This window comes from Misgurnus anguillicaudatus, chromosome 24, assembly GCF_027580225.2.
Source record: "Misgurnus anguillicaudatus chromosome 24, ASM2758022v2, whole genome shotgun sequence".
Classification (NCBI taxonomy): domain Eukaryota; kingdom Metazoa; phylum Chordata; class Actinopteri; order Cypriniformes; family Cobitidae; genus Misgurnus; species Misgurnus anguillicaudatus.
This window is the reverse complement of record NC_073360.2, coordinates 2,909,365-2,935,088: the sequence shown is the minus strand read 5'-3', so window position 1 is coordinate 2,935,088 and position 25,724 is coordinate 2,909,365. Positions and strand designations below refer to the sequence as shown.

Here is a 25,724-nt window from a genome sequence, read left to right as displayed (position 1 = left end):
ATGTGTTTACTGTAGTGTCGTTTACTTTGAAAAATAGCAAGTAAATAACTAAGCAGATTTCTTTTAATATAATGTATGTCATTTGTAAAATAAGGAAATAATGAAATATTTAAATCTAAACTTACTGTACTTTAAATGAGCAAATATGCATAGTGCACAAACTGTCATAAAACAAAATGTATTGAGTCATTTAATTGTAATAAGATTGATAAGTGCAAACGGCAAATGCAGTCACTGAATACATGTTCATACACTAGGAAAACACAGGATCCCTCAACAAATAGCAGATTTCTTAAGAAATGTTTGTCATTGGAAAAAATGAATGAAGTGTAAACATGAGTAGCCAGTACATTTCACAGAATGAAACACAACAGTCCAACACAACTTTGTTGCATTTTATTTGTAAAGGCATGTTTATAATCATACCAGAATTAAATGTTACATATACAGTCATAGCAAAATTTCAGGATGCTTTTAGGTATGTACGCATATGACAATCACACACAAAAGAGAATGAATAGATGCATATCTGTTCTACCAATTCGTCTACTGTATCAATCTAACAAAAAGTTGATGTATTATTAACATGTATGTACAAATTACAGACTAATTACAAACATCATCCATGTACGCAGTAAGTTGGAACAGAAAACAAAGATAGCCTACAACAAATGAAACCATATCATAGGGGTTAATGCAGATTAACCTTATTAGAAGACAAATATTTAACAATTTGAACTCTGATTTCCTTGGTTCTCATGCCATAGATTACTGGGTTAAAACAGTTCGGAAGAACAAGATATCCCAAGGTACATATCACACGTAGATCTTTAGGTATTGTAGAAATCCTATAGCCAGCAAATGCACCCACAACAGAGAGAAAGGCCACAAACATGGCCATTAAATGTGTGCTACATGTATAGATAGCTTTATGCCACGACTCCCCTGAAGGAGAACGAGACATAATCACAAAAATAACAACATAAGAACAGAAAATGAATACACAGTCGCTTGTTGTTAAACTGAAACCGATTATCCCAGCCATGTAATTCTTAGTACGATCACCACAGGCTATATTAACAACAGATGTATGCTCACAAACACAGTGGTAAATCTCGTTTGATTTACAAAAATATAGTGGCCCAATCAAACCAACCATTGAGGTAACATAAAGCAAGTTACGGATAAAAAGAAACAAACAGAATATTAATGAGGTTTTAAAGGTTACAAAGTCATGGTACTGCAAGGGGAAAATGATGGCGAAAAAGCGGTCCACTGCCATCATGACCAATATACTTGACTGGAACAAACCCGCCATATGCATACAAAACATTTGAATGAGACATTCGTTTCTATAAATCATATTTTTGCCAAAGAGAAAACTGACTAACATTCTTGGAAGAAGAAATAGTGGTTGTATAAAGCCCAGAGCTGCAATGAACCCAATCAGAATGTACATGGGAGCATGCAACTTTCTTTCTTTTATAACCACAAACATTATAATTCCATTCGCAGACAATTGGAACACAAACAAGATTAAAAATGGGATGAACAGATACTGACGAAACTCGTTTAGACTCGTGAATCCAATCAAGTAGAATTCGTTATGAGAAAAGTTTAATGTCCTATAATCCATTCCTTGACTGAAAGTTCACTGTAAAGACATAAGAACAAGATTATTACAAGAAACAATTCTTTAGCTTATCAAAATATATCATTAAATAACATATACTTGCATTTAAGCATTAATGTTGTCCAAATCAAATATGTTATTACATTTCATGTGCAGATTTGAAATAAATAAAGCATCTATATTTTTATCAGTTAAATACTAAAGCAATTCTTAACATAAGATAAAAAACAACAGTTTTTGTCTGCGATAGCAGCATCTACAAAATCTCTCTCCCCTACTGATTTAATACAAAGTGGTGCCTCTCTTAAATATTCCTTGCTCCCCTCCCCTGATACAAGGTTGGGACAATGAGTTCTACTGGGTTTTTTTTAACAAATGAGTATGCATTGAGGGCAGTTAAAGGCAATGTTCTGGAAATGTAAAGATGTACTATAATTAGATGTATAATTATGTTAGTGAGAGAAGGAGTAATGGCTATTATGTAAGCATATCATTCTTTTTAGTCTGTCTTTTTTATTAAATATGTGTTGCAGTAATGAACTCATAAGTTAACAGCTCACAGAAGATGAGGATTATGACTGAATAAAATCTTTTGCTTTGTGAACTATAAAAAACTGCAGGATCTTCTTAGCCTAAAAAACAATAATATAAAATTATAAACTTTATTTTATATAGCGCCTTTAAACGGTTATTATCAAACTGCTTTACACAGAAGAGTGCAACTTTAAAAGGTAATCAATGCATTAATAACAAGAAAAATAAAAGAACAACATCTAATCTGAGAAAATTACATATTAACCAGTTTAAAAATATAGGTTTTGAAAGAAGCTTTAAAAGCACTAAAAGATTTAACATGTCTAATATCAGTTCCAGGGTTTTGTAGCAAAGGAAGAGAAAGCCCTGTCACCCATGGAGCGCATGCGAGTAGTCAGGAGGAGGCCTAACTCAAAAGAACGGAGCTCACGTCTGGGAGTATAAACTGGTAAAAGTTCAAATAGATATTGTGGGGCTAAGGCTTTAGATGTAAGCATAAGAATTTTCAAATGAATACGAAACCTGACGTCAAGCCAATCTAGCGACTACAAGATGGGAGTGACATGCTCTCTAGTTCTCATCCTTGTTAGGATTCTGGGAGCTGAGTTTTGAACATATTGTGTATTAAAGGTATTTTGAAAACTCAAGCGAGCAAAGCAATAATCAATGCAAGAAAAAACAAACGCATTAATCAGTTTTTCCGCAACATTAAAATATAGCTTTGGTCCAAATGATAAATGAGTGTCAAATATCATCCCCAGATTCTTTTGTTTTGTTTGAAACTCCAGGACAGAGACATTTACTTTAAGTGATGGAGATTCAGCTTTGCGTAATTGATGGATTGAGCCAAGCAGCATAAACTCTGACTTATTACTTTTAAGATCGATGTTTTAATCTCAAAAATGCAATGTTCGAGGAAAGCAACAGCAGTGTGATTGTCCGGTTTTGAATGAATGTAAATCTGAGTGACATCTGAATAAAAGCGAGTACTGGGACTGAAGCCCCTGGGACTTTAAGGCCACAGTAAATGCTGACTTTTGCCCGAAGAAGCCAAATTTTTCATATCTTAATTAAGAGAGCAAAAATTGTGGTAAAACAACAACTGGTGGTGGCCAAATACGTTTGCACAATACTGTAAGTGGTCAGGCCATCCTCTGCTATGGATCAATGGTGATGATGTTCTTTCATACTGGTAAAGTTAATAAATTTATACTGTCAGGATTTACTTATGACACAAAATTAGCTCTGAAACGGCATGGACATTTTTGCCAATTATTTTGGCAACTGCCCTTTTTCCATATGCAAATGATAAACAGTCTCTTTAAATAAAACTTGTAAGTTTCATTTCAGATGCAAAATTTGTGAGGTGAGAGTATTCTGATGGAAATTAGATGATGTGTTCTTTAGGGCGTTTTCACATCTGTAATTCGGTTCATTTGGTCCGGACCAAAAGCAAAAAATTATACATTGTAACTTTTTTAGCAGATTTGGATCCATTTCACACCACACTGATTGGTCTGATCCGCACCAATTGAAACGAACCAAAATTCTGTCATGTGATAAGATCAACATCACTTATTGGCCACATGTATTTGAACGTATTTCCTAAACAGCTTCACGATTGGTCAGAATCAACGTGCGGCAAATTCCAACGGAACCCCTGGAAGTAAACAAAAGAAGGATAATACAGCAGACACCATGGACAGACGGCTGTGCGCTGTAATTATGTATCCGTGGTTGTTATACATAGTTTGTATACAGCACTCTAGACAAACTGTTCATTTTCAGAATGAATCGCGGATGCGGCTTGAAAACAACGATTTAATGCACTACAAACGGCGAAGACAAAAATTTTCCAAGGCTCCGCCCACACCTCCTCGCAATTCCAGGTATGTCCGCGATTTGTCATTGTGCTAATATTGCTAATAAAAACGGTCAACAAACACTTCCTCATCCGATAATGCCTTGCACAGTTGACTAGAGCAGCTGGTTTAGTCCAAAATGCGCAGTACTTTTGCAGTTAGGTCGGTTCGATCTCAGATCGTGTTCTCACCACAAACGAACCGCTCTAGAGTTCGTTTGAAAGCGTACCGAGACCACCTCTGCAAGCTGGTCTCGGTCCGCTTGTTTGGTCCGCTTTTGGTGCGCACCAGAGTTCGATTGCTGCATTCTCACCTGCCCAAACGAACTGCACCAACTGAGCAATCGAACTCTGGTAAACAAGGCAGGTGTGAAAACCCCCTTAATGTGCACATTGTCAGTAAATCACCCACAGAAACGTTCACTCCCATTTGTGCTTTTTTGAAATTGTGCTCTCATGCTAACATGCTCTGTTTAGTAAATCTGGGCATTTGTGTCTCAAAAAACCCTCTGTCTTCATAATTTTAGTAATTATCTAGATGTTTCCATTATCTGGTGATTTAATTAGCTTTCAACTTGTTATGAGAGGCCTTCTATTTACACAGTTAATATCTCCAGAGATTTCCAGGATTCTTGGGAGTTCATGAACAGTTTTTACTGATGGAGCAGTCTCTAAGGAATACTGGATTAAATATCATGCTTCAGGGCACTGTCATAAACACTTTACTAAAGGTGAGTGGATAAGTGGTTTACTCTGGGTACTCCGGTTTCCTCCCACAGGCCAAAAACATGCAGATTGGAGATGCCAAATTGTCCCTCCTCCAACCTGTGTCTGGATCAACTTGTCTGAATAAAACTTGTGTATAGATTAACTTGTTCTCGCCATGAATATAGCCGTAGATCCTGAAATGGCGTAAAGAAATAAAGGAAGAAGAAGAAGAAGGAGTGCAAAAGTGATCATCATGGCCGTAGCCAGCTATGAGGTGACTGTGGTCCGGACCTCAGTAAATTTTTCTTGCAGCCAGTTATGTAAATGCTGCAAATCTATGTTAAGTTTTTGATTAATTGTGTCAATGTTACAACCAGACAAAAAAATAACAGTATCATCAGCATATAACAAAGAAGTTGAAAAATTAAACACATATGGAAGATCATTAACATACATAACAAAAAGTAAAGGACCTAAAATACTGCCCTGTGGAACTCCCATAGAACACGCTCGTGGCTGTGATGTTACTGAGCCAATTTTTACAGTCTGAGATTTATCACTTAAGTATGATGTAAACATGTCTATTGCAGAAGAAGATAAGTGAAAAGATAAAAGTTTATTTAACAAAATTTGATGGTTGACTGTATCAAAAGCTTTTCGAAAATCTATATATATCGCTCCAGTGACCTGACCCTTGTTTAAAGACGCGCGTATATGCTCAGTAAAAAACAGCAGAGCAGACCGCGCGTGTCGAAAGCCATGCTGGCAATCATTGAGCGGGTTATTATTTTCAAGGTAATTGGTTAATTGATTATATAGTGTTTTTTCAAGTAACTTGGAGACAGTTGGGAGAATTGCAATAGGGCGGTAGTTGGAGATATTAGTGCGATCATCAGACTTAAAAATAGGGGTGACCTGGGCTGTTTTCCACATGGCAGGAAATACTGATTGCCTAATACACAAATTAACTAAATGATGAAAAAGTGGTATGAGAGTACTGGCATGAGTTTTCAGAAAAATCATGTTTATGTTATTTACATCACAGGCATGGGAAACATTTAAAGAACACAAAATATTTGTTAAATCATTTTGTGAAATTTCAGTGAAGGGAAATTGCTGAGATACTGCTGGTATTGATGGGAGAAATAAAGGGACAGTAAATCTAGAGGATAATTCTTGTACAGATGCAACAAAATACTCATTAAAAGAATTCGCAATTTTATCATGATCAGAAAAAAGAAAACCATCTATAGATATTTGTAAACTGTTGTTATTTTTAATTTTGTTTTCACCAGTTATAGTTTTAATTGTTTGCCATAAGGTTCTTGGGTTGGAAGCCGCTAGATTAATTTGATTTTCATAGTAAAACTGTTTGGCGTTGCACAATTCAAAATTACACTTGTTTCTATACTGTTTAAAAATAAGCTTAGCCTCAGGTGTTTTTAATGATCTGTAGGCTTTAAGAGAAGAGGCCTTCTTTTTTAAAAGCTGTAAAATTTCAGAAGTTACCTAAGGTAGCCTACTTTATTGTGCCTAATATGTATTTTACAGGTAGAAGTACATTTTTGACGTATTGTTTCGAGACTCTTGTGGAAATTTGATAGAACAAGATCAGGATTTTGCATAGACATCTCATTACTCCAATCAATATCAGCAAATTCAGCATTAAAATGAGACAGTTTTGAGTTAGGTATTTTTGTAGTATAGTTATTTTTATGACATCTTGGCTGTTTAAAACATTTCCTAATGACATAAATGAGTGAATGATCTGAAACTGCTGTATTTATTACTCCAGATATACCATATTTAGAAGGTTGTTTTTGTAAATTAGTAAATATAAGATCCAGAATAGAATTTCGTGTTTGACCAAATCTGGTGGGATCTTTGATTAATTGATGAAGACTATATTTTATCGCAGTTGTTTTTAGAAGTTTAGATGAATTATCAATCCAATTCAAATTAATGTCACCAAGAATAACAAGCTCCTTAGTTTTAACAGATTTTTATAAGTCAGAAAGCTGCGTTAAATATGCAGTTGGACTAAAATTTGGAGGCTTGTATGTGACAATAATAGTAACAAAAAATTGATTTGTGAAGTGAACAACTAATTGAAGTGACTCTATATCAGTTGAAAAATGTACTATAGAATGAGCGTATTTCTTATGTACATAAAAAGCAACACCGCCACCAATTTGATCAGTCCTATCTCTGCGATATAATGAATAATTTTCAATTTCAAGAAAGGAATCTGGTATGACAGGAGTCAGCCACGATTAAGATATTGCCATAACATGAGCCTTAGTTTGAGCAAGCATGATTTTAAATTCATCCATCTTTGGAACAAGGCTTCTCATATTTAGATGACAATTTTGAAACCTCTAATTCTACCAAGCTGGCATAAAGTAACTGTATTTTTTCTTGAACGTGATGATCTTTTTTGGGCTTTAACAGATTTAAAATTAGGACCTAGGGTAACATGAGGGGATCTAATTAGTAGCTGAGGTATAGTTGGTGTGCCTCCAGACTGCTGGATACACTGCAATTGAGATAGATCAGTGTTTGAAACATCTGCATGTAAACCCAGGCCCTGTGTGTTGTTAAAAACATGAGTATAAAATCCCAAGAAATATAAAAAAGTGGACATAAAAACATTTTTACCAGGACCAGGATTAAGTTCAATATTTCCAATAAATAAAAGAACAGAGATTAAGAGTCTTAATGAGGACTGTCGGTACTTATTTACAGTAGCGTCCCTCGTGCCCATAGGTTTAAACTTAAAGTCATTTACCCACCGGTGGAAGATAATAGCGCGGGCCGAAATGACTGTCCGTTCAAACTGGGGAGCGATGTTAAAACGAGAGACAAAACTCGTGTGATCCTCCGTCCGCGTATGCAAAGAAGAGCACTGCGGTGCTGGAACAATGCAAAGCCGGCCAAACCATAGCCGTGCTTGCTTTCCAGATACGGCCCCTCCGCGCTGATCATTGGGCGCATACCGCAACCCACCTGGTCCGGTCGTAGACCCTCCGTAATCCACATACGCAACAGGACGCAATAACACGGCCCCACACATGCGATAATACGGCCGCCGCACCACGCGGGCCGGACCAGCAGCCTCCCAGGCTGCGTCGACCTCTCCGCCGCAGCCACACCTCCAGGCCAGGTACCCTCGTTCAGGCTCAGCTACTCTCTCAAGGCAAGTAAAATGGCCAGGGACTTGAACAACATTTGGGGCACTTGTTATGCCACACAGACACGCCAGAACATCGGCATAGCAGAGAAGCCGACTCAGGTGATGTAAAGGCTCCTCGCCAGATTTAAGTTGTGCTTTAGTTGTTAAAGGCTGCCAGCGCTGGCGTCCGTGAGTTGTCCAAACAAAGTAATTATCCCGTACTTTACGGCGCTGGAGCAAGTGAAACAACAGTAATAGTATAGCTGAAGTAAATCTGGTAAAAAACAGACCTGCAGACATCTGTAAAACTAGATATTTGGTGTTAATTAATCTGCACCATCATGCACTCATCATGCACTCTTGATCCAGCACATACTTTCCTGATGAAAGACTGTACATTGGCCATCTCTGCCCCTATCGCTCACCTTATTAACATGTGATTTATCTCCTGTACTGTGCCTCTGCCACTAAAGACTGCTGCTGTTACTCCCATACTCAAAAAGATTAATCTGGACCCACTGAATTATCCAACTACCGCCCTATTTCCAACTTGCCATTTATATCAAAAATCATGGAAAAGGTTGTGGCCTCTCAGCTGCAATCATTCCTAGCTGATAATAGTCTGTATGATAAATTTCAATCTGGCTTCCGTCAACAGCATAGCACAGAGACGTCACTGGTAAAGGTTGTCAATGATCTTTTACTCTTTGGCGACACAAGCAGTCTCTCTATACTTCTGTTATTAGACCTCAGCTCTGCCTTTGATACTGTCTGCCACAAGATATTACTTTCCCGCTTAAGGGAGATTGGCGTAACAGGTTCTGCACTATCCTGGTTTTCTTCTTATCTCACGGGCAGGCAATTTCACATTTCGTTACACAATTTCAAATCTCCTACTGTCTTACTTACACAAGGTGTTCCTCAGGGCTCTGTACTTGGTCCACTATTATTCATCCTATATATTCAGCCACTGGGTAACATCCTTCGTCGGCACGGCTTTAGATATCACTGTTATGCAGATGATATCCAGTTATATACTGCTTGTCAACCAGACTCTGAACATGTAACATCGTCACTCTCTTTGTGTAAATGAGCTAAAACTGTGGCTACACTCTAACTTTCTTAGCCTGAATTTGGGTAAAACTGATATTCTGATAACTGGCACTCCATCTCTAACACAAACAAGCTCTGCGGATTTTAGTATTGACCTGGATGCTACTATGATTTTTCCCTCTCCTACTGTGAGAAATTTAGGTATCATACTTGACCCCTCACTGTCCTTTGACGCTCATATCCGAAGCCTTTCCAAAACGTGTTTTTTTCATTTGAAACGTATTGCCAAGGTGCGCCCTTTCATCGGTAGAAATGATGCCGAAACACTAGTTCATGCTCTTATTACGTCCCGTTTCGACTACTGCAATGCACTATTTTCGGGTTTAACAGCCCACTCAATCTCACGCTTGCAGTATATACAAAACTCTGCTGCCAGGATGTTAACCTCAAACAAAAAATCTGCCCATATTACCCCTATCTTATTTAATCTCCACTGGTTCCAGTTTCAGCACGAATACAATATAAGATCATACTACTCACTTTTAAGGCACTAAATGCTCTCTCACCCCCTTATCTTTCTGATCTACTCTGTTCTTACTTACCTACACGACCACTTCGGTCTTCAAATGCTGAACTTCTATGTATTCCCCGGTACCGTCTATCCTCTATGGGTGGCAGATCATTTTCTGTCATTGCCCAAACATTATGGAACTCCCTACCTATTTCACTTAGAACCACTGCTTCCTTGCCTGAATTTAAATCGCTGTTAAAGACCCATCTGTTCAACCTACACTATCAGTAACATATGTATAAGAATCACTTATGCTATCTGCAATGTTGAGTCTGTGGTTTATGTAGTGTCATCTATGTAGAGTCCTATCACTTGTACTGATTGTTTTGTGGTTTGTATATGTATATCTGTTTTCTACTATTCTCTCATGCAGCTGCATGTGACTCTCATCCTGGACAAATGTCCGACGAATATGAATTTGTATTGTCTACTTTTGTTGAAATTCTGTAATGTGTGAAGTGACCTTGAGCTTGGGAAAAGCGCTATATAAATTAAACTTATTATTATTATTATTATTATTATCCTTATCCCTGCCTTACCATCGTCCAAATTCGTCTTTGTGCAGCGGAATTAAGTATTCATCCTTCACCCAGTCTATTTCAGTCACTGTGTGTGTGGGAGTCAGCGGAGGAGAAGAAGGAGGAGTTCTAGGACCGTGGCCTTGACGCCTTCATGTGCTGTCCTCCTGCTTCTGTCGTTTGTTCATCCAGGTCTCCGAACCCAGGCCGAAGCTGTGACACTGACACTAGTTCACTGTGAGTGTGAAGATTGCGCTGGGTGATTTTATTAAAGTGAGTACACGTGGAGAATTGTCATGGTGTGCTGTCTTCAGTGTTTGTCAGTAGTCATATCCTAGGCTGAGGAAAGAGCCCTGTGTTTGAGGAGCCGAGTGGTGGCGTTGGACGGCCATTTCCATATCTGTACACAATCAAAGGACCAGTTCCACCTTCCTCTGCCTGTGTAAAGAGGTGTCGTATGTTCTGTTGTAAATCTAGTGGAGTTGATAATTGTGAGTGAAGTTGTGTGTCCTTTGCTACCAGCCTACAGGTCCTGAGCTAAGGGTTCGTATTGACGCGGGATTGTTTCCACTGAATGTTGGAAAGTGAAAGTGCCTGGGAGTTCTCCGTAAGTCTTCTTGTAAGCAGAACAATTCGACTTGGTTGTGTCTACACACGTCTCCTCTTCCACCCGTCTGTGCTTTGAAGGGCTAAAGCCCAGTGTATCCACCTGCTCGCCGTAAGGTAAACTTACCTGAATTCTCACCTGTAAAGCCTCCTGTTTACCCAGAGCTAAAGGCCCAGTGCATCCGCCTGTACGTCCAGACATAAGGCCAGTGTATCCACCTGTCTGCCATAAGGTAAACTTACCTGAATTCTCACCTGTAAAGCCTCCTGTTTACCCAGAGCTAAAGGCCCAGTGCATCCGCCTGTACGTCCAGAGCCAAAGCCCAGTGTATCCCCCTGTTTGCCGTAAGTTATACTTACCTGTGCAGTCCCTGTATATTTACCTGGCTGTCCAAAGGTAAAGGCCCCGTATACTCGCCTGTCTACCCAAAGTTAAAGGCCCTGTGTATGCACCTGTCTGCCCAAGGTTAAAGGCCAAGTGTATTCACGAGACTGTCCAAAGTTAAAGGCCCCGTGTATTCACGAGACTGTCCAAAGTTAAAGGCCCCGTGTATTCACCTGACTGCCCAGAGTTAAAGGCCCCGTGTACTCACCTGGCTGCCCAAAATTAAAGGCCTCGTCCACTTACCTGGTTGTCCACAGTTAAAAGCCCTGTTTGTTACCTGTATACCCGCTGACAAGAGTCCTGTGTACCTACCTGTTTGCCTAAAGCTATAGTCCAGAGTGTTCCCTGTATGCCTGTCTGCACAATCATAAGAGATGCGATACTTACTGTACCCCTTCTGCAAGTCGTACGCAGAGCATTCAGTGAATGGACTGTAAGCCCCCTGGATAGCCTACAGCTAAGAGTTGTTGTATCTATCTTCATACGTACCTTTGTACTTTCACCTGTTATTTCCTCTTATAAGTCCAGGAACAGAGGTTTTGGGAACCTACCTGCCACCTACTGGTGAAGAGAGGAAGAAAAACTGGAAATACTTACCTGCTGTGTACGAGGCCTACCAAGAGGCATTTCCTTCCACGCACCCTTGAGTTTGAGAGGACGAGTACGGGCATCCACGCTAGTCCCCCAGCCCCCATCAGTATGGGCATCCACTTTACTCCCCCAGTCCCCATCTGATTCCAGCAGTCCCTTTTAGATTTTTCCCATTCTTTTAAAGAAATAAACCTTGTTAAATGTTATACTCTTTGTCTGTCTGTTCCATTGGGGTGTTTTGGGACCTCCTTAGGGTGGAAACTGAGGGAGGGGCGAGACTTCAGATAGTGGTGGTCCGCTCCGACCTGTGACACTAATCTCAACAAAATATAAGCATTAAGAGTTCTGTTATTTCATTCAATTTAGGAGTTAACCCTTTAAAATAATCATGTTGAAAACATTGATAAGAGTAGTATCTTGTAACGGTTTTGTTATATAATATTGCTTATTAAAATGATTACAAAAATAAACTATGTTGCTAAAATAGAAATAAATAATCCACTCTTAGTCAGCAGTCCCAGTCCATCCCCCAAAACAGACAGAGTGTGTGTACCCAAAGTGTAAAAAGGTTAAGACAGAATACAATAATAATAATAATAACTTTATTTTTATATAGCACCTTTAAAGACACACTATGCAGTTAATTTACCTTAATATAACAGCTTCAAAGTCATTTCGATGGTAAACGAAGTCATAGTATGGCGAATCATCCTTCTGTTGAAGCTCGGGGAGGACGCCGCTAGCAAAACCACCAATGCAAGCTTGAGAGAACCGCCCCTGATAAATCTTGCGAGAATCACGACTTGCTTTACGGCAACGACGTCACACACGTTAGGCTTGTTCGACTTCGTGCAGCGCTGCAAGAACCGGCAGTCGGATGACGTAAAAGTACCGCGAGAATGATCCGAGATAGCACTTTGACGTCATCCGGCTGTCGGTTCCTGCAGCGCTGCATGAAGTCAAACAAGCCTAAAACAACAACTGCACGCGCACATTTGAGACGTGATGCTCGATGAGGGAAACAGCTAAGAAAACCCGGTCGGAAGAGAGTAGAAAGCGAAAAAAAGAAACTGACCGAGTTAGGAACCGGACAAGAGTCCCACTCGGTCAGGTTTTTACTCGTTGGCGTGAGCTAATAGACAGCACTTGACGCAAAAGGGATGCTGATCTGGCGATCTTGTTGATGGACAAGTAAGTAAATCTCTTATTTGTAAATTTGTTTGCGGTCTATGTTGTATGTGGTTGCGCTTGCTTGCGTATTTTTTTGCTGTTCATTCATCCAGTGTTGATAATTAGACCAGTAAAATAACTTCAACATGGGTCTAGCTAGCTTACGATCATAAGAGCATTTAGCAGACTTGCTAACAAACACTCGTTTCTCTTACATGTTTTTTTTGCCATCTAAACTCAAGTGTTGTGTTGTGATGTGTACGTAGTCATTTGTCTAATTTCGATTTCTTATGGCCAACGAATAACGGCCAATGTTATGAAATAATGGAACGTATACATTACAATTAACTTTGTCAATGCATTTTGTAATGTTTACAATTAAATAACAAATGAAATTATACAGTAGAAATAACGTTAGACTATAGACTGTTTACTTGTGATTAAGCTGCAATCTTGTAAAAACGTAATAAGCCAGCAAACATGGTAGGCTACTTTATTATTATATGCCTACTCTACACTTGGCATAAACTTCTTATTATCCTATTACCATCATCTGTAGTTTAGTAGACATGCAGTAGCCTAATATTTGTATGAAATTGTGAAACATTCCCTGGTCATTATCTTCGGAGTCCATCTCTGCATATTCACGCCCAACACTATCCTTACAGGTACGTACAGAGTGGGGGTGCGAAATTACAACAGTTGCAAGTTTTCCCCAGTGACTCTAGGGGTCGCTGTTTGACAAAAACGTCAAACTGCATGGAATGCCTTTAAAGTAGCTTCTCAGGGCACTTGACACACAGCCAAATAAGAATAAAACACACACAAAATAAAGCAAGTAATACACATATACATATAGGTACACACCAAAATAAAACAGTTAAAAAAGGCAACCCTAAAAAAATTAGTTTTTAAAGGTATTTGAATTTACTAAAGTTCTGTGCGTCTCTGATGTGAGGAGGGAGTGAATTCCAAAGTCTTGTTGTATATGATGAAAAAGACCTATCCCCTACTGCAGTGATTCTCAAACTTTTTTGGCTGAAGTACCCCTTTTTATGATTTTTTCAAGCCGAGTACCCCTTAACCAGACAACAACATTTAGCTTTAAAATACAGTGAAAGAGAGTGAGAGTTATTATATCTGATGCCCCAGAGCAGGTTTATTGCTTATTAGTATTCATCACAAAACTGGTGGTATTTTTGAGGCTGTGGTTTGAAGCCACCTCTCATAACTTAGATTATTTTGCGCAGACCCTGCTCCTGATCCTGGATTCAGGTCTCAATAAATATACAACAGTTCTTTCTGGTTCTCGAATCTGACTGGCTAAGAGGCGTGCAATATTCTACTGATAACGGCACAGTAACCGCTTCACCATTTTGTATCATTCCGCCACCTAGTGAATGGAGGTCCTCTAAACAGGCTTATCTCTGAATTGAAAAACTGCAGGCACACACGGACACACACAACTGCGCTGTTTTGAATCACTCTCCGTGTGTCTCATTAGTTCACTAGCTCGTAAATCAGTGTGTGAATCACAATCGGAAGTTATTATTCCGTCAAAGATCAGCGCTCTTGGATGTTACAATAAACTTAATGGGAGTAATGTCTTGTCACATCGTGTGGACGATTAACACTTAAGAGCAATAAACAATTTTCTGGAGCGATCTCTCTCCTCAGAACGCAAAAACACAGTGGAACCCGCAGGTAAGCACCACAGCTGTTAAATGTGGACATTGATCATTTATTTTATCGTGACGTGACTATTAAAACACGTTATGAGATATCACCACTGATATATTTATAAGCAGCATGCAAAAAACATCTTTCTGACACAAAAAACTGTTTTATATAGTACTGACAAGAACAAAGTCTAATAACAAGCGAGTGCTCGTATCGCGTTAAGAGTAAAAGGGAAACCAATAGTAACATTATATAGTATAGTTTAATTAACTTTTACCTCACGCCAAAACATTAACAACACAAAAGACACTAAATATGAATAAGAAAACAAGTAATAGTTTCATCATGACACCAAATACTGGTGATTTGATCTAATTTTTGACCATCAGGCCAACATGAGAGCCAGGGAATCCCTGTCAGAGATGTAGCCCAGAGAGGGTGGTGGTCAGCGGGGCGAGTGAACACTGACGTCCGCTCATGCTTCGGTTCTCATACGTACCGAATCTCACTAAGCAAACGTTCAAACAGGCGCTATTTTTACTAATCGACTGTAGATTTAAATATAATACATATATATTCTCGACTGAACTAAACTTAAAACTACACTTAGTGACCAAGAAACGGTAATATAAAGAAACTACTTTTCCATCCATTGAGTTGTTATGAGATTCAAAGCAGCCGAAAGTGTTACCTGTCATTCTGGCCGCTCCCCAAATCCGTGGCGGAAGAAGTAGTTCTCAAACAAAGAGGCTTTTAAAATATCTCCGTTGTTGTTTTCTAGTTTTCTTTTTTCAAACATGTGCCGTTGAACTGTTGTATAAAAGCAATATCGATCTCGGAGTCGTGTGCCGGAGGCAATCACAGCCGTGATGATATAGAGCTATATCACACTCCTGCTCGAGCGATATTTCTTAATCAATGATCTTAGTACTGAACATATATTAATTAACAAAAGGTTTAAACTTACAGCAGTAAGCAGTAACAATATAGCAAAGTATAAACTGCAAGCTACAAGTTGAATATGGCAGTATTAAAGATTAGTCTGCTAGGGGTACATGTACCCCCATTTCAGAACCCTTGCCCTACTGAACGGAGCCGTGTCTGTGGGACTACCAATAGTCCTGCTTGTGAGGAGCGTAAGCTGGGCCGGTTCTAGATATTTTGAGGCCCTAGGCAAAACGTGTTTTTCTAGTGCGTAAGAAATCATATAAGCACTACAGTTATTAAAAATGTTTTCCCCATTACTTTTCCTTTTTATTAAGTTTTTATCAACAAATTGATTAACTTTATGCTAAAATTTAAGTAGAAATTATGTAAAACCACATGTGTTAAAAATTTAAAAGCAGTCAAATTTATTAAAAACACCACCTTTTTAGGATAACACAGGATAACAGGTTTGCTTTCTCCAAAGAGTAAAATTAAAAAAAGACAACAGTACATTGCAAAAACCCTAACCGTAAGAAAACTTTTATTGTTTTTCATTTTAACTGGGTATAAAGAAGAATTTCCCTCATACTGAACAAGTTACAGTATAAAGTTATCTATCAGACTATGTATATATCAGTGGCGGCTGGTGACTTCTTTTTTTGAAGCTCACGATGCGAAGTTCGTCACAACATGTATGTAGCTTGTCATGTGTGTGGTTCGTCATTTCGAAATGTGTGTTCTGCGCTCCGAGGGATCGTGTGCGCATCGCGTGTCATGCCAAAATAAGTGCCTGCTGCCTTGAACTTGAAAGGAGACACTTGCGTGTGCCAGATATTCGCACAATCTCATCTCATGCATAATCAGAGTTTACTGTTAAGGGAGTGTCTTGCGTGTATTTAGGGAACGCGAGCATCTCTTTTATCATAAACGGCTTTGACGCGTCTCCAGCGGGCGCTTGTTTTGACAGGGCACGTGATGCACACAGGATCTCTCCACACGCATGACACATATTTTGGAAGAGGGAACCACACACATGACAATCCGAACACTTATTATGAATTAGTGCATCCTCGGAAGTGCAGTCACGAGCCGCCACTGGTATATATTCATAGATTGCAATACCTTTTTATAGGCTACCTTAAATATCCATATACAAATTAGCTGCCACTGGAGGTTAAACAGACAAACTACTTTTTAATGATTTGAAAACTAAAATAAAGTGTAGAGGACTTACAAGATATACAGACAGTTTACTTTAGGTTTGGCAGTTTTGTTTGCTGTTCGACTTTAAATACAAACTTTTTTAACTTGATCATTTTGATAGTCAGCTGTCCACGCGATGCTATCGTGCACACGCATTCAAACTGTCTAAACAGAGTCAGCAGCGCTCAAGTTTGACCTGTCCTGAAAATACGTTGATACACAGAACAAAATACCTGCATCATTTGCTGCAGTGTCTTTGCATGATGCTTTTGCAAAGCAGGAAACAAAAGACGTGACAGCCGCTTTCAGTCACTTAAAGATGGTCAGCTGCAGAGATTTTAATGCTGTTCTTCTAGGCTTCTTTAACTTCATGAGGCGCTGCAAGAACCGACAGGTGGATGATATCAAAGCACCGCGAGAGCAAATCGAGAAATCATACAAAGGAGTCTGCTTATCAGTCGTTCTTGCGTTACTTTGATGTCATCCGCCTGCAGTTCTTGCGATGGCGGCGCCGCATAAAGTTGAACTCAACTTAAAACTTTATTTAATGCTGTCAGTACTGACTAGCGCACATAAATTTAGCAGTTATGGAGGCCCCACTTCCAAGCTTGAGGCCCTAGGCATTTGCCTACTCTGTCTATAGGTAGCGGCCCTGAGTGTAAGAAACGCTTGGGTGTATACAGTTAAAAGTGCAGACAGATACTTGGGGGCATGACCATGCAGTGCCTTGTATGTAAGCATGAGGATCTACTCCCATCTAGCGGTGAAATCCTATATGACAACCAACTGAATATTACTTTCTAGCCCCCCCATTTGGAACGCGTTATAACTCATACGGTGGCCCGGCCGTGTCATGCCAAGGTTAACATGGCTTCCAGTAAGCAAAAGCAATAAAAAAATGAACAATTTGCAATGTCCTTTGCCCGTGATCCGTCAAAGCACAGATTTATGTTAAACATGGAAAAAGTGTAATTGTCATGATATGTCCGCTTAAAATCACATACAAAAAGCAACCATATACGTAGCTTAGACACTCCTTTTTCATCGACGTGAGAAAAAATATCCCAGGGGCTGTTATACTTGGTATTAAGATGTGTTTTCGTCAATCAGATCACAAGTGGACGAGAGAGACACATCACGTTTACTCTTGGTGTTAAAATCCGTCTCTTTTCCAGATTACTGAGATGGTCTGTGAACGAGTCCCTCTCCTGTCATTTAATCATGAGCAGGAGTAATAACGGGTTTAAATGGACGCGAACTAATATTATGTCAGAGTCCAATGCTTATGTTTTAAGTAAACGTTACATGTCCGAGTATATGTAAGAGCTTTCTCTGATATTGGTGAAATAAGATCGCTCAACTTTCACACGCTTGTAAAATTAAACGAAAGACACACAGTAGGGCTGGGTTTCGATTCAGATTTCAAGAATCGATTCGATTCTCAAGATCTTGAATCGATTATCATTGTTCAATTCGATTCGATCCGATCTGATCTTCGAGATTTAGATAAGTGTTTTTGAAAAAAGCCCCGTTTCCGCTTCCTTGGCGACGTGTTTTAATGTCTTCGCAAATAGGTCTTCAACAGGCTTTCAAATCTGCCTCAAATCAAAGCATTAGATTGCGGGATCATCACGGTATGCAGCTGTTGTTGAATCCGAAGGATTCAGTCTACACAGGTCGCAATATGGTTTATTTAAATTAACTGAGCATTACATTCGCAAGTCATAAGCATATTACATCAAATTACAATTAACTAAGAATAATTGTCAGCTTTATAATTGTTACAGTTTTTTACGATTGCTATGACACCCTCCTCAATACTTTCAACAAATTCCCCAAACTCCCAACGCACCAACACACCTAAAACACACAACTGGCAAAACAGTTAATTTTATCCTCAAAATCAACCATTGTAAACTAAACTCTCACACTGTTTACAAAAACACTGTAAACATGTTTCAGAATCAACTACTATACCAGATCACCAACACATGTTCTCTTCCAACAAAAACATTTAGTCAATCATAACACAATGTCATGAAAAACACAAACATAAGATGGAAAAACAAAAACTGCATAAGTTTATATGTAAGTCTGTCCTTATAGACAGTAGTAGATTATAGATTATAGAGTTTTTTTTTTGTTTAGTTGGGTTTAGTAAATGCATGTATTATGATTGTTTTGCTGCAGCAATTCAAGACAAAAATGAATCATCCATCTTAGAGTACGTTTTATAAAAAAAGTAGTCAGAATTGCTGCAGTAAAGAACTTACAGTATTTACAACAGGACATTACTGCAAGATAACAAACATAGTCAATATTACTTCCATTTACAGTAAAAAAGTAAAACAAAAAAATACAAACAGAAAAAGCCACTGAAAAATAAAGTAAAAGGAAAATCTCATCATCTCATCTATTGCGTTTCTATTTGGCCACATGTTCTCATTCACATCGCACCTGATATCTTCTCTGGCAAGGCATCTTGGGAAGAATCTTTTGCCATGCCTGACAGTGTTCAGTTGTGATGTCTGGGATTGAACCATCTATTGCATCCAGGTGGGACTGGAGGAAAATCTTCCCCTTGACCTGGTGGTCTTCAGTTGATTTGTGCAGCCATATATCTTATTTTTTGTGTTGCTCATATTGTTCCTTTTACAAACAAGATCGACCTAAAGAGGCCATCCTTTACTCTATTGTATACCATATAGTCTTGCAATTGAAAGAACCTGAGTGTGTTTCTTAGGTGGGAATCAGCTGTGATTTATATATTTGCATTGGTACAATAAGTTGTTTTTCAATCCCACTGGAATAAAATACAGGGGATATATTTATGTTTCAATTCATCATATAAACAGCTGTTTACTTTGACTATAAGTGAGGTTTAGCACATGATGTTATCTGTTTTGACATGCTGTGTGAAAGCATTTGTAAATTTGACATTTAAAATCTATTGTTTTGGTCTTGTTTGAGCTTGTCTGTAAAAGAAGTTAAAGCATCTTACATTTTTGTTAATTGTATGCATTTTGTGTTAAACCAACAAGAAATGTGTTAATAGTATAGCTTACATAGGTGGATGTAGTGCTAACTGTGTTAAGAGTTTTGAAAACTTGTTAAAAGTATTGAAAAATCTGTCATAGCAATCGTAAAAAACTGTAATATTCTGAAATAAGACCGTCTTGATGACGTATACCGCCTACACATGCAACCTCGGCAGGCTTCAGCTAGCGGCCAGCGTGAGATTAGTCTGAAAGTGCGAAAGGCGGAGCTTGAAGTTTAGGAATGTCCCTTGTCGGCGAATGTATTTCAAAAATGGAGGCACAACATGGATTCAGCCAGTCGAACGACTCGACCGTATATATTTTAACTCATTCACCGCCAGCCTTTTTGAGAAAAGTTGCCCACCTGCATTTTTGTGATTTTAACAAAATTTTCACAAAATTCCTTGCAGGAAAAATCATTTTCTATAAATATATAAACATACAAATTATATCAAATTAAAGAACACACCCTCTGCTTTCAAACAAACAATACACAAACAAACAAACAAAATGGGGAAAAAACGTTTCATTATATATTTACTTTTTCTACTTAATTTAACCACTGAAATATGGATATTTCTCTTCAAAAATACAACATTTTGAGCAAAAAACTTAAAAAATTGCGTTTTTGTAAAGGAATTTATGTTAGAGATCAGACTCAGAATGACTATCAAACATAAAGGCAGTTAAAATAAAACAAACTCTTTTTTACTTCCGTTTTTGATAAATTCGATTTGGCGCCATCTGGTGGATAAAAGCGGTATTACACTTTCACTTTGAAACTCGTCCAAAAGGCATATTTATTAGTTAAATATGAACTCATAAATGACGAGATAACTCGTCAATGGCGGGGAATGAGTTAATTAGCAGATTCTACACTTACGAGAATACTTTGATTAGTGGGTGGAAGTAATTACACATGAATGAGCACATACTTTTGAAAGAAAACATGGGTTTTTGCTAAGAATTAACTCAAAAAAGTACACAGTGTAGATTTAAAATCTACTCGGAACCTGACCGGAAGCCAGTGCAAGGACTTGAGAATTGGTGTAATTTTGCCTGGCTTCAGTCAGGATCCTAGCAGCTGGACCAGAATGTCATGTATTTTGACTGAATGGTTACCCATAGCTGGTTACGTCATAGATGAGGAAGCTTTTTCAGTAAAGAAGACGCATGTTCCAGTAGCCTTGTGTGTTGTCTCATTCTTTATCTAAAAGCATGTAAAAATACATAACATGGTGTCAGAACGGGATTGAAGAAAGAAAGCACAACTGAAAGAAAGTTAACAATAACAAGATGTCGATGCTGCAAACACCGTCGATTCTGTCCTTGCAAGGCAACCTCGTGGAGAATTGGAAGGTATGGCTTCAAAAATTCGAATTGTACCTCATTGCCAGCGGTATTGCAGAGAAATCAAAGACAGTGCAGTGTGCTAATTTTCTTCATATCACGGGCGATGATATAGATCACTAATGCAGTCTGATAGCTTAGCAAACTGGTGGGTTTCGCTAGGATGTGACGAGATGTAAAGCTGGGTATCATCCGCATAGCAGTGAAAACTTATGTTATGTTTCCTGATAATGTCTCCTAGAGGTAACATATAAAACGAGAATAGAATAGGGCCTAGAACTGATCCCTGAGGTACGCCGTATTTAACGGGGGAGTGATATGACTCTTCCTCATTTACATTAAGTGATATCGATTGGTTAGATACAATCTATTTTTTATATATTTCTAATTAAAATATTTCTAATATTCAGAAATGCGCTCTTCACTCACGAGCTCTGTCTGGTGAACTTGCGCAGAAACATAAAGATATAACCAGCTTTTCAAAATGGTTTTAAAACTAAACATTTATACTATTTTAGCACAAATTATGAGCTTATTGACGATTTTTTATAATTCTTGACATAATGCGTCTCTGTCCACAGCACATTTCAAAACATTTTAATTCATAAAAATAAATCATGAGAACATGAACTCATCACTGCATTTGCAGGAATTGTAAAATCTTTTTTCTTATTAACTCATGAAGCAGCCTAACGCAATATTTTTACTCTATTAGCTTATCTTTCCCCACACATATGAACTGTGATCATGCACAACGAAAAAACACGCAAGAATTAAATCTTGAATGGCAAAACTATTCACCTTATTCCACCACGCCCCTTTTTAATTCTTCGCTCTTCCGCATTTTGTCAACTGACTTCCGCTGCTAATATGGCACAGTGCATTCTGTGGTTAGTTTGGTGGTTAGAAGATTGTTTGTAGTTCACTATAACTTTAGTGAAATGACAAATATCGCTACCGCTGTAAATGTTTTAAATTAGGAGCACGGTTAAAACTTCATACGACACTCGGATAGTCTTATATTGTCTCGTGGTTAGACGATATGAAGTGGCCGCGGCAAGTAACCTATGAGACATATTTAATTACCTCGTCCTGTCAGGAGTTGATGGAGCAGCATTGAAAATTATTAAAAGTATGTCTACCAATATTTACACAGTGATTTCGTCTTTTTTTAAAGCAAATGTGCACCTTAGCCAGTCCAATAACTATTTCGTTTTTATGTGGTACCATGATAGAATTCATTTGCAAACTTGCCAACACTTATTCCTTTAAATCAGCAGACTTAAATCCTTTTAAGTGGAATCTACAAAGCTCACATATGGTTTAAGAAATTCCTTACACATAATATCTGATCACACTGTAAAGGTTTATATAACTGCATGGCAAGGTTACATCTGATCACATAGTAAATGTTTAATATAACTGCATGACATGTAACAGCTGATCACATTGTAAAGGTTTAATATAAATGCACAACATCTGATCACATGGTAAATGTTTAATATAACTGCATGACAGGTAACAGCTGATCACATAGTAAAGGTTTAATCTAACTGCACAACATCTGATCACATTGTAAAGGTTTAATATAATTGCACAACATCTGATCACATTGTAAAGGTTTAATATAAATGCACAACATCGGATCACACTGTAAATGTTTAATATCACTGCATGACATCTGATCACATATGAAGGTTTAATGTAACTTTACAACAGGAAAAGCAAAACCACCCTGCAATAAATTAAGACACAGCTTTATCGGAGTCATCAGGAGCTGATCCTAAGTGTTTATCTGGAAGCTGTTGGTGTATGTACTGGTAAAGTGCTTGGCGACTGTGTAATGGATGCAATATCAACCCTCTGTAAAGCTGACACAAAGATGGTTGTTTCTCAGCAGAGATATGTACATTTGTGCCAGCTCAACACATTGAAGCAGTTTCTCGGACAGGGTTTACAGGACTAGGATTTAATTATATTAGGACATTTTAGTTTTCACAAACAAACCCTACAAAAAACAAGACTGGTGCGCATCTTGTGACAAAACAATGGCACTTATATATGTTGAGTTATGTCAGTAAAAGGTGTTTTTAAATTATTGTACCTCAAATATGCATTTTAGCCTGGGACCAGGATAAGCCCTGTCAGGGAAACTTCACCAATGTTTTACCATATAAGATTTATGTTGCTTCAGGTTAAGTTGTGATTTTAAAGTGTAGTTGTGGACAGAGACGGATGGATCCTCCCATTGTGTTTCTGCATCACAGTTTAGGAACATGTTGATTGTATCATCCTCACAGTTGTCCACTGCATCACTACATCAATGCATCTGTGAAAACAATATAACCATAAACATTTTTATGTTAGTATTTAAAATAAACTTGCATCATGAGAATTAATATATAAATGGCACCCATACTTAAACAGAACAGAGTGTAAGATGCATTAAAAAGAGACAGTAACATTATACACACAACCTTTAACTTCAGTGTTAAATAATACGTTGTTTAATAGGTCATTATCAATATCTAAATGAGGAATGAACTGACATTCTAGTGTCACGGCCGGGGCGGACCCGAGATAGCTAACAGGCCACGCCCCTCTCTACTTTCCACCTCGAGGAGGTTCCCAAGACCACCCCAATGACCAGACAGACGAGTATACTACAATTAAAAGGTATCTTATTAAATATTTAAAAAGGGAAGGGAAAAAGGGGATCCACCACAAGGCACGGCTGCAGACACAGGTAAGTTACACTCTGTACAGGTAGGTTACTCACAACACTGGGGCCTTTGGTTCACTCCAAAGCCTTCGTGGAGACAGAGGGAAGGTGATACCCTGCACAGGTAGGTTACTCACAACACTGGGGCCTTTAGTTCACTCCAAAGCATCCGTGGAGACAGAGGTAAAGAGTTTCTCACTACTGACACTGCTTGGTCCTCTTCGAGGCGTTGCTGCAAACACAGGTAAGTGATATACTGTACAGGTAGATTACTCACAACACTGGGGCCTTTAATACACTCCAAAGCATTCGTGGAGACAGAGGTAAAGGGCTCCTCACTACTGACACTGCTTGGTCCTCTTCGAGGCGCTGCTGCAAACACAGGTAAGTGATATACTGCACAGGTAGGTTACTCACAACACTGGGCCTTTAATACACTCCAAAGCATTCGTGGAGACAGAGGTAAAGGGCTCCTCACTACTGACACTGCTTGGTCCTCTTCGAGGCGTTGCTGCAAACACAGGAAAGTGATATACTGCACAGGTAGATTACTCACAACAGTGGGGCCTGTAATACACTCCAAAGCATTCGTGGAGACAGAGGTAAAGGGCTCCTCACTACTGACACTGCTTGGTCCTCTTCGAGGCGTTGCTGCAAACACAGGTAAGTGATATACTGCACAGGTAGGTTACTCACAACACTGGGCCTTTAATACACTCCAAAGCATTCGTGGAGACAGAGGTAAAGGGTTTCTCACTACTGACACTGCTTGGTCCTCTTCGAGGCGCTGCTGCAAACACAGGTAAGTGATATACTGCACAGGTAGGTTACTCACAACACTGGGCCTTTAATACACTCCAAAGCATTCGTGGAGACAGAGGTAAAGGGTTTCTCACTACTGACACTGCTTGGTCCTCTTAGAGGCGCTGCTGCAAACACAGGTAAGTGATATACTGCACAGGTAGGTTACTCACAACACTGGGCCTTTAATACAGTTTCTCTCCTCTGGCTCGGGCCTCAATGTGCTATTTTCTTCGCACAATCGGCACGGGGCCCGGGCGGCTTCGTTTACTGTCAATACAGCACACACACAGCAAGCTTAGTGAAACACACGGTAAAAGTCACTCACCACAGCACTCTGCACACGCACTCCACGTGAAGTTTCAGGCTTGGCCGCCTAGGTCTTGGCTGCTCGAGAGGTGGGTTGGGCGTCATACACGCCAGAGAAAGAGAAAAGATTTCACAGGTAAATATGTTCAACAACGCCCCTCTATGTCTCCTGGTTACTTCTTCGGCTCACCTACGCATTCAATCTCCGCAGGGCCGGTAACCTTCAACACCCCCAAAAAGATAATAGTAACTCCTCTTCTGAGTAACACAGAGCGTTTTGTTGTGATTGTTTACTCACGCTTGGTTGTCCAACCGATTTCCCAATATACATCCAACAGCGTCGTGTTTGCTTCTCCACATCCAAATCACACGATCACTTCCTTACTCCAACGTCTCCAACCTCTCGTCTTCCCTGAGGGATAAATGTGAGTCAACCCAGCCGATCTCCACCGTAGCAACGAGCACAAGCAACGTATGCACAAAGTGCCACCAACAACAACATCTGACATCTTCAAAGCTCTTTATATTCTCAACCTTCTCTCCTCTTCAGCCTATCAGCGATCGCTGTGTTGATCGCTCTCAGCTGAACGATATCAGGCTTGATTTAGAGTTTGGGGAAACCCCGGGAATTCCGGTGTTTTGCCTCAGTCGTCCTAACGGAACCATCGCCGGGCGGAACCGATCTTACACACTTTTGGTTCCACCCTCACAGATCGTCACTTGGTGACACTAGCATCTGAAATCTCAGTAACTTGTGGGAATCACGTGGGCTACTGTAAGAATGCAATGTACTATAATATCTCGTTGTACTATCGTAAATATAAAAATATAGGTGGACAATTAAAACCATTCAAATAGTTGCATTTTATAAACTAACGTTACTGATCTCAAG

The 25,724-nt window shown here is 39.1% G+C and overlaps 1 protein-coding gene across 1 annotated transcript; it reads right to left on the bottom strand.

The window, feature by feature from the left end:
* Positions 1 to 412: 412 nt before the first annotated feature.
* On the bottom strand, positions 413 to 1,717 carry LOC129437256 (olfactory receptor 52E4). Its single transcript, XM_055195416.2, has one exon. The coding sequence runs from the start codon at positions 1,634 to 1,636 to the stop codon at positions 692 to 694; it is 945 nt and encodes a 314-aa protein (XP_055051391.1). The 5' UTR covers positions 1,637 to 1,717; the 3' UTR covers positions 413 to 691.
* Between the last annotated feature and the right edge of the window lie 24,007 nt (positions 1,718 to 25,724).

Coding starts and splice junctions, on each gene's coding strand:
- LOC129437256 (XM_055195416.2), bottom strand. CDS start 1,636: ATGGATTATAGGACATTAAACTTTTCTCATAACGAATTCTACTTGATT.